The sequence below is a fragment of the Drosophila elegans genome, unplaced genomic scaffold (assembly GCF_018152505.1).
Source record: "Drosophila elegans isolate 14027-0461.03 unplaced genomic scaffold, ASM1815250v1 contig_149, whole genome shotgun sequence".
NCBI classification, from domain to species: Eukaryota; Metazoa; Arthropoda; class Insecta; order Diptera; family Drosophilidae; genus Drosophila; species Drosophila elegans.
The window spans coordinates 13272526-13292803 of NW_024545513.1; the positions used below are offsets into that span (position 1 = coordinate 13272526).

The following is a 20278-nucleotide window of genomic DNA, read 5'->3' on the forward strand; positions in this document are numbered from 1 at the left end:
TTATTCCAATATAAATAAACAGCTCAAGAATATTGGAAATTTTGTTTCCAAAACTAAACATAAAAAAAAAAAATAGAACGACATTCAAATATTTAATTAACACATTGGAAAACATTTTTATCAAAAACTTTTTGTTGTCAAAATCATAGCAATCTTGTTTTAATTTTAACAATTATTTGTATTGAAAACTTTTTTTAGTTAAGAGTTCGGAAAATCTGCAGAGTAAGACAATTAACCAAAAACGTATCGAAGTAGTATATATTTTTTTGAGTACATAATGTTGCCTTAGATGGTGTCCTCGACGTGTGGCCCTGGTTGTTTTTATTATTGTTGGTGTCGCGTCTAATTTCTGTTTTAAATACATAATTGATATTGCTGGCAAAAGTTGGAAAATTGCGCTTTTGGCTGCTGCTTCTAGTGCCGCTGAATAATGCATAAATGCAATTTGCAAGTTGAATTGTGTGTGTGGTCGCTCTATTTTCGGTGGACTCGGTCACACTGTTGGGATCCAATTGCGACCCCCAGATGGCGCCAGCTGGACCGTCGATTCCGGCGTGATTTATGTCCGGCAGTTATCGATTGTCAGTTAGCATTTATGAGCCACCTGAACAGCACTTTGGGGGATTGCCGCAGTCGCGGCTTAGGACACCGTTCCCGGTCACCCGGTTGCAAACTTTTCGCTGGCCATAATTTCGCCCGGAGAAAAACTTTCGTCCAAGTGGTGGACAAACATTTTAATTGAAACGCTTGGTAAATAAATTAAACACGGATTACGTCTGGATTTTTTCCTTTTATTTTTTTTTTGGCTTGGACTCTAATGTTTATGTTGCATGTACTGCTTTGATAGGCATCTGTTTTAAATTGGAAAATACTTTTTACTCTACATACACAGTTTAATGTGAATGAAACAGTATGGTTAATTACTCTGTCAATTCTTAACAACACAAATACATATACGAAGACGCAAATCGAATTATAGAAAAATAGTTCATTTATTTATAAAAAAAAACCAATTTTCTTTACAAACATTTTATCGCTTAAAAACTAAGAACAATTTGACACAATTTCGCTTAAGAGCTATTCCAGAAACGGCAAACTGCGAAGATAGTCGGGACAATAGGAAGAATGTGGAAGGGACTAAAGGTTATTTCAGAAGAGTTGAGGGGAGCAGCTCATTATTGCATCACGATGACTGGCACATGTGTGAGAAATTACTGAGAAGTCCAAGATAGGGGGAAAAAAACTTCAACAAAACTAAGAGGCAAGGCACAAAAAACTGGGAGAATCAAAGAGGAAGGAAGGAGTCCCCTTATTTACTCGGACGCGTTGTCTCCCGAATTCCTGTTTCCGCTCGAGATATAATCATCCCGATTGGGAATTCCCGTGCCGCCGGCATCGCCCAGCCAGGGATAGACATTGGGGCATTCCCGACAGGTCTCCATATAGCGCGTATCCGTCAGATTCTGTTCGGGGATCTTGAAGGGCAGTGCACAGGTCTGCCAAATGTTGCAGGGCTTGGGGGCCACCGCCACGCTTTTGTCGCATTTCCAGGCCTCGATTTGGTTAACATCCCGCAACTCCTTGGGTTCGGTCATGTACTGCAGCATCTGGGTGACCGTCAGGATGTAGACGTCGGGTCTGTGGAATAGAATGTGAAAAACTAAGTTATTGAATGGAAAAATTATTAATTCAAATAAGCAAATGACAAAAATTTATAAACATTCTATATTGATTGTGAAAATAAAGCCCAACAAACACTTAAACACTTTCATGATAAATTTACATTTCGTTTAAATGTTTGTAAACCAGAGAATATAATTTTATATAGACGAGCTAAAATCTATTTCACGATACTATTTCCTTTTAATAGAAATTCAAAATTAGAATTGTTATATAATTCGGCTGGTAGACATTATCAGATATACAATAATTAATTGCTTATTTTTCATTTCAAAAGAACTTATGAGTAAATAGTAAAATCTATTTATATTTAACCTTAAATGTAATGTCATACAATATCGAAAAAAGGAAAACTTAAGAAATAAACCTTTTTGCACATACGCTCATTACAATGACAGTGCACCTGTACGGTGAATACCTGTGTGCGAAAACAAAAGAGTAATGATGATGGGCCACAAGGGGCGTGGCAAAAGGGAGGCGTTGATGAGGGCCTAAGCAAGTTGATGCAAAGAAAACTTTACGGAATTCTTTGGCGCTGCTCTGAAGAGTGGCACGCATTTTCAGGCATCTCATGCAAACTGTACACTAAAAAAAAATCGCTCTAGCTTTCAGAAAATCATCCAAATCATAAAATTTTTTTCTTGTATTTAGGAAAATTTGCATTTTAACGTTGTTGACTAAAAGTTTTTACACTGTAAAATGAATTATAAAATGTAAGTTATTATTAAAATAAAACATATAACAAATAAACCTTATTTTAAGAAATATGTACCAGAACAAAAACAAAAACGCCCTCGTTTTTTGCAGAAAACTTGTATGAAATAATTTCATGACTACTTGCCATCCATTTAAGAAAATTATGTAATGCTTTTTAGAAAGGCCTTTTATAACTTTAAGAAAATCATTTTGGCTGAAATTCCATGGGGATTTTCTTGAATCAATGACGAATTTCTAAAAATCTTGGTCGTTTTTTTTTGCTGGTTTTTCTGGGTGTGCACTCTGCCCTCCGTTCTCAGTTCTACACTTTCCCATTATCCATTTCCCGCTTTCCCAGTTTCACACTTTTCCATTTCCCGTGAATCCAAAGCCAAAGCTTCAGCTTCAGATCCAGCCTCAGCTCAGTTTGAGCCTGGTCCGAACGGCAACGCAATGTTGAAAGTCATTCACACTAATTAAAAACTTCGTACAATTGTGCGAGAAATAGTTTCGCAGCAGCTGCTCTTTCAGTTCTCCCCTCGTTTTTCCCCCTTTTTATCCACCGTCCAGTTCACATCTTTATAGTTTTTAACTTCCCTCTGTTTTAGTTTGCCGTAAACTAATGCATGAGGTGAGAAACAGGTGGGCGGATGGACCGATATATGTGACGGCATTTGGTCGAAAATGGAGCTGAAATTTCTCGAATTTCAAAAATGGCAACACCAAAAAGTTGGAGTTTTTTTTAACCGCCCTAAAAAGAATTTGCCAATGGAATTCATTTTTCTGGTAACAACCGACATTCTGTACATTTTATGTGTATTGCAGAGATAACTCATGAACATAACATGAAAATGTAGAGTTTCAACATCTATATAAATGTGTGAATAGTTATAGTAATTTAATTGATGAAATTATATAGTCATTAAAAAATTTATTTCACAAATAAAAGCCCTTTGTGCTTTTAGTGAACAACATATTTTTTGGCACTTTTATGGCCTTGCATTTTGGCTTAAATAACATCTTTGCCACAAAATATGTTTTTTAAAATGAAAAAAAATATGTTGCTAATATTTTTACAGGTTTCAAGAGTTTTTAAGACTTTTAAATGAGCTAAAGTTTACACAAACCGACTAAACTGGCCATAAAAGCGAGTCCAATCCAATGTTATCGAGTTGTTTTGACGGCCAGGAGCCGTTTATCCGCAGAAATTCAGACAAAGATGGAAGATACTGCCACACATGCACATCCCTTGACTGATGTCGATGACAAAGTGCGATTCTATCAGCATAACTTCATTAAGCAAGTTCTGGGCCACTTTCGCTTACTTGTCGTCTCTTTCTGCGCATATGGCCAGCCTCTATGCGTCCCTCTCTATTGACAGCAGCCCGTCCCTGTCTTCATCGGCTGACTTGTGTTGTTTTTGCGCGCTTTAACATTGCTTTTTAGCTAGCCACGACCCCAAATGCCGCTGTCCTGTTTTGGCTTTTCGTTTCCCCTTCCCACGCAGCCCTTCGCTTTCTCCTTTCTCCTTTCTCGTTTAACTTTCTTTTCTTGGCTTGCGCCTGCACTGATATTTTCCAAAATGAAACTTTAACAAAATTAAACTTTTCTCATTAAAACGTGCGATTTTTCCCCTCCTTGTACTCATCCAAGCTTCTGCTCTTATTCCTGCTGATGATTTTTTTAAACGCTGACCGCAGCGTCGCCATTGTGAGCTGGCCAAAGGGTGGGCCAAGGGGAGGAGAAAGTAGCGCCTGAGATTCCGCTGAGAGTTGTGCATATGGTTGAGTGACTGCTAACCGGATTGGCCATATGCACAGTTCAGAAATGTTTGAAATTAATAGTTATTTAACAAGTAAATATATGCATTTTGTATGCCCACGGAATTTTGAAAATTAAATGTTTAATTTTGTTCAAAAACCTTTTTTTTTTGGTAACAACAAATTCTATGAAAAAATACGACTTGCTACAGAAATCGCTAGTGTTTTGATATCTTTTAAAAAAGGTGTCCAAAAGTATGCAGTCATATTTTTTTTAAAACCGAAAGCCCATATGATTCATTCCGAAAGCCAACGTTATTTTTATTTTGCATACTCTTAGACACTTTTATTATTTTGTATTTTGAAAAACCAAAGAGATTTCTGTCACATCCTTCATAGTATTGTTATGTGCTCCCTAAAATTATTTCTTAACATCCAGCTTATCCTTAACTTGTCTAACAAAAATTTAATTTTCAAATATTATATTTGTATGATGTTCCTTTGGGTAGTGGGTAAAACAACACTAATTCTTTTCACTGCATTCTAGGATCGGGGGTGTTATTTGCGGAGGGGTTATGAGGCTCTTGTGGACTGCTGCTCAACCTGTCGACGGACGGCAACATGTGCCGCCGCTTCTACAAGCAATTTTTATAGCAATTGCCAATTTTGCTGCTGCTGCTCCTTCCTGCCTTTGCTTTCTCCGGCCCCATTTTCTCCCTGGCTTTCACCCATTTCTTTTTATTCCATCTCGCCGGCTCTCATCTCGCTCATCTCTCTTGGCTTTTTTTAATTGAATATAAAACTTGCCTGCGGCAATCGGAAGTGCACTGCAGGAAACTCCAGATGCCCATGTGTGTATGTGTGTGTGTGTGCGTGTGTGTTTGGGTGTGTGAGTGTGAGAATAGACAGAGACAGCATGAGGGAGAGAGCCTGTTCCAAAGTTGGCTTTCAATTATAACAACGCCAACAACAAAAATATACTATGTATTAAGCCAAAAACAGAAAAAGCTGAAAAAATAAATTTATGAAAAATTGAGAGCAGTGTCTGCATATAACATTGGTTATTGGTTAAAACGTCCTCCCCATTGACCCCATTAAAACCCCAAACGAAATCAAAAAAATATATAAGGAAAAAAACGAGTCAAGGAAGAATGTCTCCCAAAATATATACAAAAAAAAAAACTGTTTAAGGCTTAAAAGTCCGGCTTTGTGTTTTCTACTGCTGTTTAACATTAAAATCGTTTTAATATAATTGGTCAATTTTTATATTCATGGTTTTTACATATTATTATACAAATTTTAAAGTCGGTCGTTGTAACGCTGTAACTTCGTTAGTTTTACTCCGATTAACTTGAAATTAGTACAGAATATTTAAAACACATTGTTGATTCAAAAAACAAAATAAAAAAAATAAAAAAAATTTATTTAAGTTGGTTCCTTAAAGACTTATCTATAGACTCTTATGGAAAATTCTGATTGATTATCTTAAGTACCCATAAATAAAAAAAAGAGAATTATAATAGGATTACCATATTAACTAGGGACAAGAGTTATTCTGATTTAAAAAGAGTATAAGCATTTTCCGCTGCCCGGTAAAACCATGTATTCAGACCTAGATACTCACAGCTCGAGGGCCCAGTCGAGGAACTTGTGCAGGCCGTTCTCCAGCGGCTTGGTCTGGAACCAGTTGGTGTGGAAGGGCATCATGTAGGGCGCCTTGTTCTGCTCGTAGTAGCGCGAGAAGTCCTCCTGCAGCCACTGCAGCACCTCCTCCTCGTCGAGGTTGTGCAGGACGCACTGGTCGAGGTAGGGGCAGTGCCCGCCCTCGTACCCCTCCACGTAGTGGGTGTTCAGGGGCACCTCCCACACGCCGGGGAAGGTGCGCGAAGGGCATGTACCGCTCTTGCACTCGTGCGAAATCTTGTAGTCGAGGGTGTACGGCCACACGGGCACGGCCACCGGCGGCACGGTGATCGAACTGTCGTAGATATAGCCAAAGTCCTCCAGCACCTGATGGCGAAAAATGGGCAATTAAGGTATACAAAATATTCAAATACAATCAAAGCAAAAAGGAATTAGATCGAGAAGTGAAAGTTCTTTTACTCTTGCAGCTAGTACAATTAAATATTTATAAAAGGCAAGCTTATATTTTAATAAATAAAGTATTGAAGACAATATTTTTTTTTAAAACGGTATTTTAGAAGACTAATCTAATATTTCCAGTACACAAATTAATAAATTAACGAAGCAACAGATGACACAACTATCTGTCGTATCCCATCGCCCAACACATATCACATATAGCATGTCATATGTACATGGTACATACAGTGGCGGTCAAAATAATAGTAGTGCTAAAGTACAAATACTTTGGGAATAAGACAATTTTGCTATGTAATTTTCATTAGCAAATCTCTAAATTTCCTGGTTAGCCTGGACATTAGGAATCATATTATTATAGTTTAAAAGCAAATATTTTCAATCAAACTTTTTCATAAATCTTTAAAAAACTTATACTCTTTTAGAAGAGTGGATTTTTATATTTTCTCCATTAACTTCTCGAGTTTCATTTGGCTTTTTCACAAGCTACAAGACCGCCACTATTTGGACCGCAGTGTGTGCGACCCTCTTTCATTTTGGCCCATTATCTGCATAAAGAGATTTGCCGTAGATATGATTTTATATGCGTGAATGTGCCAACGGGTGTGATTCTGATCGAGATTTTGGGGGTGGAGCGGACTGGAGTGGACTGGAGTGGATGGATGGATGTCGCATAATGGGGCACTTGAACCGTTATGTACGTAGATGTGTTGTGACATTGATGTCATGTCATGTCATGCCAACCAGAAACTTTGGCCCGAGTCAAAGTGTGTGTGCGTGTGTTTGGGGAGGTTGAGGTTACGGTTTGGTTGTCATTGCTTCATTGCACTTTCCACCAAACTCAATTTCAATTTAAAGCCAATACCACGTCAATTTAAATCAACAACCAACACATTCCAAGCTGCTTTGGTGGCTTTTGGATGTTTATTAAAAAACGGAATCCAATCCAATCCAATCAATCCCCAATTGCCCAGTTGCAAAGTGATAGAAAATGTGATTTAAAAAAAACTTTTTTTTAATTATATCTAGTATTGAGGTTCAATGGGCTTGAAGCCAGCCTTAAATCCTTTCAATATAGGTCAACGTTTTTTTCCAGTGTTAAAGATATCATTTTGTAATGGTTTTCAAAAAGGACAAGTTATTAAAATCTCTTAATTGGCATAAAAGGTCAATCGAAATCATAAAATCAAGATTTGTTCTGTTTTGGAAAAATAATCAAAATAGTAACGAAATGACATATGTAGAAGGTCAATGGTCAAAGGTTTTAATAATTTCGTAACTAATTTGATAATTTTTCCAATTGATTTTGTTCAAAAATAATGGTTATTTTTGATTTGTATTGTATTAATCTGAAAATATTCATTTATATTGAAAAATATTTGAAAAAAAATTAATAATAATATTTATTTGCTTTAAATATCGCTTATAATAGTTAATTGTTCTTGGCTTCTAACATTTGTTCGATTAAGTTGAATTATTGAGTTTAAGTTAAACCGGCAATCTCATTTGCTTGCTAAGTAAATTGAGGGCGTTTAGCCATTACGTTTGGCTGTGTTGACAGAAACTGAAGCTGCAGTTTTAAATGAACAACTTTTCGATTTTCGATTCTGTTTTCAAGAAATCACAGTCGACAATTGCATGTCAATTGATGGTCTCATTGTTACCACCCACCAACTACCACCCACCAACTACCACCCACCTGCCATGCCATTTGCAAGCAGAACTCACCTTGTATTGGGTGTTGCGGCCAGGCTTGAGGAATGGAGCTCGCATGCCGACCACATCGTTGACGGACACATTGGCGAAGTGTCGCAGGATTTCACGCATGCCAATCATCTCGCCCACCCACTCCTCGTAGCCCTTGTCCTGCAGTCCCTGCTGCTGCGAGATGCTCTCCGTTCCGATTTCGTGTCCGTAGTAGCCCAGATGCTGGATCTGCTGGTAGTTGCTGCAATTGCGGATTGAGGAGGAGAATAGGGAGTTAGTGCATAAATTAATTGGCTTTGATTGGGCATCAACTGGGGCCCGAACAGTAATATAAAATATTAGCAAATTAAATATGTGTTTAAAATTGGTATTTTAAAAGTAACCTAAATCTTTATATACTAAGTTAAAAAAAAGTGTCTTAAGGTATGCAAAATGATATATAAAATATTTTGAGAGAAATGTTTCTTTAAAATAGTCGGCTGGATAGATTATAAACATAATTGTTATGCCATAATTCGGCTAATTTTTCAATTTAATAATAACTAAAAGTTATGAATAGTTCTAAATTTTCATTTTTTCATTAATAACTCAGAAATAACCAGTTCAAGTGTTTTTCTTTTACCCAACTGCTGGGAAATCATTTTCACACTTGATGGCTGAACACAAAGAACAGCACAGAAACTCACACACACACGCACACACATTTGGACAAGGGAAAATTCGAAACTAACTGATGAAAATGAACACAGTATCTCTTCCACTTCTGGTTTTGACAATTAGAAGAATTTTCAAACAGCCAAACTGAAGTCCAATGGGGGAGGCAATGACTATTTTTGGGGGAATAGGTGGTGCAGCTGTTTAAAAAATAAACACAACTCAGAAAGTGTCATGAAAAAGTCTTCGAATCAAAAATGCTCTAACAAAGCATAAATTGACAGAAAAATACAAATAAAAAATCATGCTTGTTTATTTCGAGCTTAAATTCTAAATATTTTTAGATATATAAGCGATCTGCTCTGTTCAGCTTTCAACAATTAAACTGCCTGTGATTTTGGTGCGACCTCATTATACTTACTAATTGGCAATATTTATTGCTATTGTTTCACAGCTATTTACCAACTAAAACTGGGTAAAAATGCCAGCATTTAAAAGAACGCAGCACCAATTGCTAAAACACTGAAATATATGTGTGAAATTTCATTCGTTCTTTTTCTCAAAGGGTGCCAGAAAAAGAGTTTTCCAGGGGGTTTGGCTTGAGGATACTGCTAACGAATAATGCATAGTTTTCGGTGCTGCTTGTAAAGCACAAATACTAACGAAAAGCAGAGAGCGTCGGACAAAAAAAAATATAAATAAAAATGGAAATAAAATTATGAATGTGTTCAGCTTTTTTTTTTCATTGTCTTTTCATTTGCTGTTAGCACTATATTGTTCTTCTGTTAACTCGTTTCATGCAACAGCAGCAAAAATAAGCAAGAATGTTGCATGCATGTATATATTTATTAAACATTTCACTCGCAGTGCCTCTTTCTCTGTGTGCGTGTGCCTGTATGTGTCTGCAAATATTTTGCAATGAAATTACGCCCTAAAGTCAAACTTTTGGCCCAAACAGCCCGAACCAACCCCTTGTGCCCATTGAGAAGCGAAAACGAGAAGTAAAAATCATAATGAATGCGATGAGTTCTCTTTTTGTTGTTGCTTGTGCACCGAAAAAAATGATATTAAAAAAAAAAACATTGTTTCCGAACATTATTGTCTTTAGAAAAATACTTATTAGGCCTGACTGACCAATTTTTCAGAATTTTTCTTATTAATTTGTTAACACCGAAGCTTATCTAAGTAAATTAATATATGATATCGTTTTTCGATTTTAATAAAATTAAAAGCTTAATTCTGAATTACACTGGCTTACAAATTGAAATCGGTGAAATCTTTCAGAGATCAAACCTTGATTTTCCAGTGCAGATGGACTGCCTGATTCAAAAAAGAATATTCAAAATGTTTTCCTTACTGCGTTGCCCACTTCTGACTGAAATTAGAATCCCCTTTTTGCAGATATATAAAATCTTGTAAATAAATCTAATAAGGACTTCGGCCATTTAATTCAATGTGCTGACCCATTTTTTTCTTGTGTAGCTCTGCTGACGCTGTTGATGCACCGTAGGCGTTGCAGCCACGCCCCCTGCATAAGGGCGGCCTGCATCTACACCTCCATTATTTTAGCCTCGTAGCGCCTTTTCCATCCGTTAGCCCCTGCTGCACTTTCAAACAATAGCGCACGGGCACAAAACTATCTGACATCGTCAAAAAGTTCATGCAAAAATGTGGAAATGTGAAAAGTTGTTGAAAAGCCTGGGCCTCAGGATGTGCGAGTGTGAGTGGGTGTGTGTGTGCGTGGGTGCATCCTTTGGTGCGTATGTGTGGGTGGGGTAGATTTATTGCATGACATTTCAATTGTTAGACAAACAGCTGGACGAAGAACTAGAAGCAAACGGTGGGGCTGCAACACTTGAAGCCAAGGCCAAATGAGAAAAACTGGAAAAAAGATGTATAAAAAGAAAAACAAAGCACCGAGAGGGAAGCCGAAGAAAGCCAAGAACTCAAACAACCAGTGTTGCCAACATTGGCACACAAAAAGGGTTGCGTTCGAATGCTGTGACAGATAGTGTGACAGTTTTCCAAATATTTTTACAATATTAAAGATTAATAGCGGCAATTTAAAGACATATACGCGTTAGCAATTATCTGTTGTAGTGTGACCAAATCACTTTCTAAAACATTATGTTGTTCATTCACTTATTTTACCGATTCTCAAAAGGTGTAAAAATAGTGTGTTTAACAGGAAATAATTTCTTATCTAAGAATGTTTTTAAAATTAAATCATAACTTATATAAAAACATTTTAACAGTAGTTGTTTACAAAATTGAAAATTAAAAGCGGCATTTTAAAGACAAACATTCGTAAGCAATTATCTGCTGTAGTGTGACCAAATCACTTTCTAAAACATTATTCATTGTTCATACACTTTTTTTTACCGATTCTCAGAAGGTGTAAAAATAGTGTGTGCAACAGGAAATAATTCCTAGTCTAAGAGTTTTTAAAATTATAAAATTACTTGCATAAGATCATTTTTAAAAGTGACCTGGCTAAAATTGCCATTCTTGCGAGCATCTCATGTTAACCTTGGCACTTCCAAAATTATCCAAGAGCCCCGCTCGAAAGAGCCCCCCCAATTGCTTCGGATGACGCCATATGAGAAGTGGTTACAGCCAGGGAACCGAAGGCCGAAAAGGAGGTGGACATGGAGGTGGAGGTGACAAATGTCGGCAGCAATTAACAGAGCCACCGAGGCAGAGCAAAAATAGTCAAATGACGCAACAAAGAAAAACTGACAAACAAGGGGAGCGACTGGCCTGTGCTGTGCTGTGCTGTACTGTGCTGTGCTGTGCTGGGTTGGGTTGGGTTGGGGTGGTTCTTTAAAGTGGACCAAGTCTGTGGTGGAAGTGCGTCACAGCATCACAGCATCACAGCATCACAGCGTCACACTTAGTCACATTTGATGAATTTCCCTTTGGCCTTGTCGCGAGTGGCCGAAGACAAAGGGCAGCCATTCTTTATGCCATCCACCAATGCGGAGAACTGCTCAAAAAAGTACAACGAAAAGCACCCACTCGATAGAGGATTCTCCACAACTTTTATTGCCCAAGCCCATTTAAAAAGTGACATCGCCTGTTAAATTTTTCCAGCTACGAAAAACTGAATTTTCCCCTGTCCCCAGCCAGACCTCTGCTCGCATTTTGCGTTTGCTAACAAGTTCAATTTGCATTTAAAAAGGCAGAAACACATGTAATCTGAGCGATTAGAAATTGTTAGATTACAAGCACACACACATTTTTGTGGGAGGGCGGCTGGAAAGTCTTAGAAACAGCCAAAAATAGAAGGAGAAAAATTGTATTTCTTGCAATTAAATTGGGGGATTTGCCAGATCGATTCAAAATAAAATAAATAATGTGAAGGAGTCAAGACACCGGAATTGATTGGAAAGTGTCCCAAAGGAATGAAGTTAAGAAAATAAAAAGGTAATCGGCTTAAAAACGGTTTAAAACGGTAAAAGAGCTTTAAAAATTGTAATTATAAGAAAAAGCTAGCATATGAAGGATTATATATATTATAATTTTTTAAAACAAAAGCACAAAAACTGAATTCCTTTATGTCTGAAATAAATGTTATACTCTAATTCTTAGTTAATCTTAGACATTATTTACTCTACACACCCATTTATCAACACCTTAATTTTATATAAATTGCTCTTGCTTTATTTTTTATTTCCTTTGTTGAATTGATTTATTATTTTTGTAATTATCGTATATCCCTATATCTGAAAACTATTTAGCCCACCCATGCAGCTGAATTTTCAGGCACACACTCACATGTATTTTTCTTCAATTTGTGCCCGTCTCAAAGTCGAGCAATTTCTTTTAATGTGCTTTTAAAAGCCAAATCTACAGGTTCCCTTGGCTTTTTGGTCCATGGCAATTTTTTCATAGCAATGAGATTTCTGTTGTTTTTCCTACGCCCAGCACCAAAAACTAACTTCATTTGCATGGCGAACATATTGTGCGTGTGTGCGCCAGTGTCTGTGTGAGGTATCGGTGTGAGGTATCTGTGAGTTGTATCTGCGTGTGTGTGAACACGACCATGGCTAACGAGCTAGCCTGACTTTGGCGAAGGTAAAAAAACCATAAGATTTCCCCTTTCACCACGATTTCAATAAAGCTCTTCGACAGCGCTCTACACACTCATAAAGAAAATTACCAAAGAAAAAAGAGAGCAAAAGCTTGCAAAAAAAAAAACCAAAACAAAAAAAAAGAAAACTAAGAAAACGAAAGCAGAATGCAGAGTGCAAAATGCAGAAATGGAAATCGGGAAAAGTGGGGGCGACTCTGTTCACATGGAAAAATTATGGTTGCCCTGCTGACTTCCCTTTCTTTGCTGCTTCTCCCGTGATCATCGTTATTATCAACACCAGTTAAGCAATAACAGTTGGAGAACTGAGAGGGGGGCAGGGAAGGAAATCCCGGGAAAACGGGAGCGTAGAGAGTGGGTGGCTTTAGTGATTACAAGAACGAACTAATAAAAACAGACAGCCAAAAACAGAGGGCGAATGCAAAATAACACTCCAACACATAAACATACACGAAATCCCTGAAAATTGATAGTACTGGTAGCTCTGGCAAAATTGCAATGGCTACCAATTAACAAAATATTAAATAAATATTATTTACACTTTGGTTATAGTTTGTTGTTCAGATAATTTAAACCCAAAACTTGTAATTAAAATCATTTACTTTTTAATTAAAATTAACAAAAAAAAAATACAAGACTCTATTTTATATTTTTTTTCTATGTGAAATATCAAATGGTTATTAAATTATAATAAATATTCAGTTTTTGGTCAGCACAAAGATGTTGTAAGGACATTTAACGAAGTAGTACTGTACGATTGGGGAAAAAAGGGAAAATCAGCAGAGTGGAGCAAGGTCTAGTGCACATGGAGTGCACTTTGCATATACACAAAGATGCAGATGTGCATGTGTGCCATCATCAACAGAAACTATGACACGAAAAAAAGAGAATTAACCGATAAAACAGGTAAGCCATACTCAGTCCAGTGTTTTATTTGGGCTTACAAAGTTTCAATTTAGTTTAAGCACCCCGAACGTTGCTCCAATTTTTCATAGGAACTTATATACACGATGTACTTTGGCCTACCACCTATATCAATTGAAGCAATTTTAGTGGTATTGAAGCTGAATAAACAGGCTTTTGGATGATAGAACGATGTCTTATGAAAGAAGTATGCTATATCCATCAAAACTTTTCTAGCTACTATTGTCCGACTCTGCCTTTTTTTTTATAGATAAGTACCATTTAATAATCAGGCAATCTTTTAATTTGCTTTTCCAAAGTTGTAGGCCCAAATACTTGAGCAAATTGCTAGGATATGATATGTAATGTATATAGTATTGCCCATCCCTGGTCCAATCTCCTCGCCCATCTGCCATACCCCAAAGATCTGGGCCGAAAGTTAATGTACCTCAACAGCTTTTGAGTTAGCAAAAGGATTCGGCCAGACGCACAAACATGTGTGTGCATATGTGTGCGAATGGGCAGCCACACACACTCACACACAAACACACACTCACACACACACACTCGAGGTAAGGCACCTGCAAGAGCTGTTAAAGTGTCATTGGGTTGTTGTCATAGTCATTGTCAACGTTGTCGTTATCTTTATTTCACATCAACGACATAGTCATCATCATCATCATCATCATCGTCGCTCGTTGGAATCTCTTCGGGTGCAGTCTGCGACATTTTCCGAGCAGTTTTGGCCATCTCGCTATTTTCTGGCCAAATTCCTGGTGCCTTGGTCCTTTTTTTGGAATTCTATTTAATTTTATAATCAATATTTTAAAGAAACGCAAAATTTTAATTTTAGGCAGATCTTTAAAGCTATTGCTATTGAATTGCATGGAGTTCTGTTAAGAATGATGACGACATTTATTTTTACTCTCATTGAAAACAGATATCATAACGAAATTGATCAAATTTTACCCAATCGTTCCCATAGCTATTGGAAATAGCAGAAATAATGTCTCTACATTTACGAAAAAAAAACAAAAAACATTAGAACTCCTTTCCTGTTTTAGTATGAATCCTATTTTCAAAATATAACTTATTCATAAGTTTTAAGCTTGTAGCGTTAGAATGACATTTTTATAATAAATAAATAATTAAATAGTTGCTTGCTTCGTTTCATTTTGTTTCACAAACTTGAGGTTAAGGTTTGTTATTATTCGTAAGGCTCTTTGGCTATCTTTCGTAGCATTAACTGGACAGCACTGTGTCCGAGACTCGAAGCCCCTGTTCTCATTCCCATTCCCAGAGCCGTACCCATTCCTATTGCCTTTGCCATACCCCTACCCCTACCCCTACCCCTCCAGACTTCGTTCAAGTCTCATCATCATTGTCGACAACAGCAATGCTGGCAACAAACAACAATGCTGGCAATAACAAGAACTACAGCAAGCTGGCCTTCATCAACAATTTGCAGTAAGAAAAACAGGAGAAGCGACCAAAAGCGACCACACCCACACACCCACACCTACACACACACATGTACATGTCACACACAGACACACAGACACACACTCGCATATGTGCATGAAACCATTAGCCAGCGAACAGCATCTACATATTAACGTTACGGATATTTTCCTACCAAATTGCAAACACGGAGAGAGAACGTTCGTTGCACAGCTCAGTGATCTAAACCAATTGCCAGGACCAAAGAACCGGGGTTCCGAGTGAGAGAGAGAGGTGGAAAAAGGAAGGAAGGATGGGAGCTTGGGATGCCCACTTCACTGAACCTGCCGGAAATCCTCGGGATGCATTGATTCGCAGGAGCAAAGGATATGTGTACAGATATTGTACTATATGGTATGTGAGCCATTGCAATACGATTAATTGGAGCTCATAAAAGTGGTTCATTTTAATAACGCTAACCTGAAGTATGTCGTTGCCAATTATTAAACGGATTTGATTGCCAGAAAAGTATATATCAAAGCGTACTTCAATTGCTAATAATAAATATTGCAAGTACTTGAATCTTTCTAATCATTTCAATTACATATTTGACAAAAGTACAAACATTCTAATATCCTTTTTATACATTCTTTGCCAAGGGAGTATATATATTTTTTTCACAAGTGTATTGTATACAGAACATCGATTAAAAGCATTTACCCATTGGATAACTATATATCGTCGCCTTCTTTTCAGTTGCCAATTGTAAATAATGCTAAACGTTGACTTTCCTCGTTTACTCCAACTACTTTGCAGCATCTCCTATTTTCTATCCTTCAATTTCCACTTAACTGTTGCTGTGTAATGACGCAATCGAAATGATAAAGCATCAATGTTAGCTTTGCTGCAATTGCAGGGAGGTATTACGTATACGCCCTGTGCGTCCACGCTTAAGGACTTAACAGTGTCGCGGACAGTTGAAGCAGACTAAAGTAAAATTTGCATACATGAAAGTTATTTATGTACACCCCCGACCACCTAGACCTAAACTTCTCCCTGCTTGCGTTTTACGCTGCCTTTTTGATGGCAACTTAAAAGTTGCAAACCTCGCCAGACAGCTGCTCAAAAGTTGTTCAGGTCATTTAGAAAGTTGAAAGCTAAAGATGTCGTCTTCGCTGTCGTTTATTGTATCGCTGTTGTTGTTGGACATCTCGATGTTATTGTTGTTGTTGGTACCAAGGGCAGGGCCATGTCAACATTAGCATCAACATCAGGCGGAACCGCGACGTTGCGCCCGCCGCTAGGCATAGAAAATTTTCCAAGCAGCTGGACGAAGTCAAGGTACAAGTTACGCCACAAAAAAAAAAATAAAAACAAAGCTAGACATCGCCACAGTGGGATGGAATGGTGAATAGTAGCATATAAATTAAAGAAATAAAAAAGTTCAGAAAATCTTTCGATGTTTAAAAACCACTTAGCCTTGTCAACATAAAGTAGAAAGGCCTTTGCCTACTTTATAAGTAATTTTATTTAACTAAAGTTATGATAAGAATGATTAAAACAAAAATATTTCAGTACCCTATAAATAAATTTGAAAATAATGACACTTGTTTTTTCTTCACAACTTTAGAATCGAATTTAAAAACACATTTCCCTGATCAGAACAGCATTCAGTTTAATTATTTTAGTCACCCAAATTAAACATGAAATGAAAATCAGACTAAAAATTAATTAAAAATGCATATTAATTCAGAGTCATGTATTTGTTCCACCTTGGAGCTCGAGTGCCCTGACACAATATGGTCACCGTCGTGGGCGTGGGGGGCTCTGAGGGGGCGTGGCAGCTTGGTTAGCCCTTGGATGAACAGCCGCCGCTCAATGTTATTAATATTAAGTCGCCGAAACGGGACCAGAATGAAAATGAAAGCCACCATTGGCCGCAAGTGTATGGATGGGTAAGCCAGGCCACCAAAGTTGCTTGGCCGGCACAAGGATGCAAAGCGGATTTCGGCTCGATCCGACGACGAGTGGTAAGGCGTTGATAGCGCGTTTCAAAGTTCACCTTTGGTAATTGCCACGTCCTTTCCGCATGTGCGTGTGTGCGTGAGTGCGTGTGTGCGGTTGGTGAGGTCAAACGACGGCAAACAATTGATAAAATGCAATATCAAAGAGCACATCGACTCAGACGCACGCTAGGCAATTATTTGCCCTTTTGCAAATATGTCTATGCACTGGGAGAAAAATGCATGGCGCACATTTGAAACTTTCTTGTTGCTCTATTTATTAATGTTGCAACTGCAACCTAAACTATTGACAATATCACAATGTAACAGATATTTGAAAATAATTATTAAGGGGCAAAAAATTGAAATGGATCATATTTTGAATTTATAGATGTGGTCTCAGAAATAGATAATTTTATAAACTTCAGAAAACACTTGAAAGTGCCACAGGAATCATTATTTTTCAAAACTGTTTAAAAGTTGTGTAAACGTAAGCAACAATATATTGTAATTATAAAAGTATGCATACTTTTTGACACCTGTTGAAGTTAAAGATTTGAAGGGGAGACTTAATTTTGTGACATTAATAAGACCACTATTCATTTAATTTACTTTCCCCAGTGCACTTTCGATGCGAGTGCGCAACTTGAATCTGGCACCATGTCTTGGCCAAGTTGTGCTTGTGGCTGGAACTTGTGTTTTATTGAATCCATTATAAATGCCACTTAATCGATATGTGGCATCAGGCAATCGGGATTAGGTATATGACAGCATTAAATATGCAGCAAGGAAACGCTTTTGATTGAGTGCCATCCAAACAGCAGTTAATGGATTTCTATGAAAACGAACCGAACAACAGTTAATGGAATGTTCAGTCAAACGCTCAAGCACTAATATCAAATAGAAAATCAAACCGAAAATCCCTTTCTCATATTTGGTTGTAGGTTTTAATTGGTTTTTATTTCTTTTCGTTTGCGTGTTAGTGAAACTTTTTATTTAAAATACTACAATTTGTTAGGCACTAGCGCTAATATCGAATAGAAAATAACATATAATAGAAAATAACATTAAAAATTCATTTCTATTTTAATACATTTCATAAATATTTTATTGGGCTTTGTAATCGTTATTATCAATTTGTAATAAAAATCGAGAAATAAATGACATGGCGACTTAATTAAGGTATTCTGGCAATTTGTAACCATTGAATTGTTTTCAAAGATTTAATGATGGCCGAACACATCACCATTGGCCAAGAGGACAAGAGTCTTAATGCCAGTTTTGTGTAACTGAGAAGCATTTAAGCTCAAACTAATGGCCACGCCCTTCGTGTGCGAACACTTGACTGCCTTTTCCCGCTTTTCCCTGTCAGTTTTTCCCGGCGTTTCGCCGTTCGGTTGATGGAGAAAGATGAGACGGAAAACGATTTAAAATAAATAATTACATAGTTAAGCCAGCTGCTGCTGGAAGTTGTCTGGGCGGCTGCCAGGTGGCCACGCCCACTGGGCCGGCAATAAAAGTTTATCCCTCAGCTATGACTGAACATAACGCGGACTCGATTTCAATCTTCTGGTTTCGCTTATGTTTATTCAGCGGGTTTTTGCGCACCCTATCCGTCCGTTCACAGAAAAAACAAGAAAGAAAGCAAACTTCGGCAAGCCGAAGTTCATATACCCTTGCAGCTACAAGTATTGCAAGAATTAAACATTTTTGAAAACATTAAAACAAAACTAAATTAATTGTTTTAAATCGATCGGGGACGGATGGTATAAGTTACTAACTGTTCAAAATAGCAACTCTTTTGACTTTGGGGCTTATTTTGGCAAAGTTACAACAAAAAGACTATTCAGAAATTATTTTGTTTGAAAAATCGCCAAAAATTCCAAGAAAACGCATTAAATACTTGGTTTTTATATCAAAACTTAGGGGAATAATGGTCAAAATGGTTGGAATGTCATACACCGTTGAATTTGTAATAAAATTTCAAATCGAATGGCATTCATATCCTATTGCAAATTAAATATTCTTGAAAACATTAAGTTTTGGCATTTCCATAATTTGAATTTGGAATCTAAAAATATGTGATTGTTGGGGAAAATACAATATTTTTGTGGCAGTGCAGCGAGAAATGGTAAGAGTATTGTTAACAAGGAAAATTAAAACGTAAATGTTTGAAAATTAGATTTCGGCCCAAGTCGCTTTTGTTTAGTTGGTTTTAGTTTGGCCTTTACCTCTCTCTCTATATCTCTCCCTTCCGCCTTTCCCTTCTTTTTCTTCTCCTCCACCCACCTCTTTCTTTGTGCTTTATCTCTGTGTGTGTGTGTGTGTGTGTGTGCGTTCAGTGAGGTGTTGCCTAGTTTTCGGCTTGTTAGTTAGTTAAAAGTTTTTGCGTGCAATTAAAATGCTGCGCAAAAAGTTTCCTTCAACATTGTTCTTAATTTTTTCCTTGGTTTTTGCAGTTTGCCAAAGCCAAATACAAATGAACAACTATTGTCTGAGCCCCTCATGTGTGTGTGTGTGTTTGTCCGTGTATGAGTGTGAGGGTAACTAGTAACTGGTGCGACTGTGAGTGTGCGTTAGCCTGCAGTCGGAAAAGTGTGGAAAGTCCTGTGGCAATTGTCTGATTGTTTTCTTAGCCGCAGCAGAAGGAGCAGCTTTCGATGGCAAGAAAGTTCGTTATCAGTGACATTTTGGCGTATAAATAGCAAACAGTGAGCACTCCCCAAAAGCGCCCAAGCTCCCCTGCAAAACGCTAACCAGTTCGCCCAGCCATTCTCAGTTAGCACTGGATGCACTGAGAGAAAAATCATAGCGAAAGAATGTTTGATTTCTGCTTCTTTGCCTTAAAAAATCAAAGCACTCAGTCAAGTTTCTCAGCTAAGTATATTTTATCATCATTTTTTGTATTCAAGGGTTACATTTTGTGATCAAAAAATGAATAGTCATATGTGTCTGAATATTTTAAACTTAGTTCCGTTATTTAAAAACAAAAAAACAGAAAATTAAAAAACTTATATTATTCGACAAATGTTCTGGTTTTGTGACCATATAATAGAATTCCATATTAATGGCCTCAAATTTATATGAGTCTTGGTCAGAGTTGTAATTTTTATTACTATTGTCAAAAGTTATTACCTTAATAACTAATTATTGTTAGTAAGAGAATGCTCTTATCACCAACTGCTAAAATGGTACAATTTATTTCCCAAACCCTAATTTATTAAGGCATAATTTCCAAAAGC

General features: G+C 37.2%; 1 protein-coding gene across 1 annotated transcript in view; it reads right to left on the bottom strand.

Moving 5' to 3' along the window:
- Positions 1–973: 973 nt before the first annotated feature.
- The window catches only part of LOC108140894 (chitin deacetylase 1), a 42758-nt gene continuing 23453 nt past the window's right edge, over positions 974–20278 (bottom strand). Inside the window, exons 6-8 of the mRNA XM_017263936.2 lie at positions 7965–8184; positions 5761–6146; positions 974–1638 (exon numbers count right to left, since the gene is read on the bottom strand). Coding sequence (XP_017119425.1) covers positions 1314–1638; positions 5761–6146; positions 7965–8184 — 931 coding nt within the window. The 3' untranslated portion in view covers positions 974–1313. The remainder of the gene's footprint in view (positions 1639–5760; positions 6147–7964; positions 8185–20278) is intronic.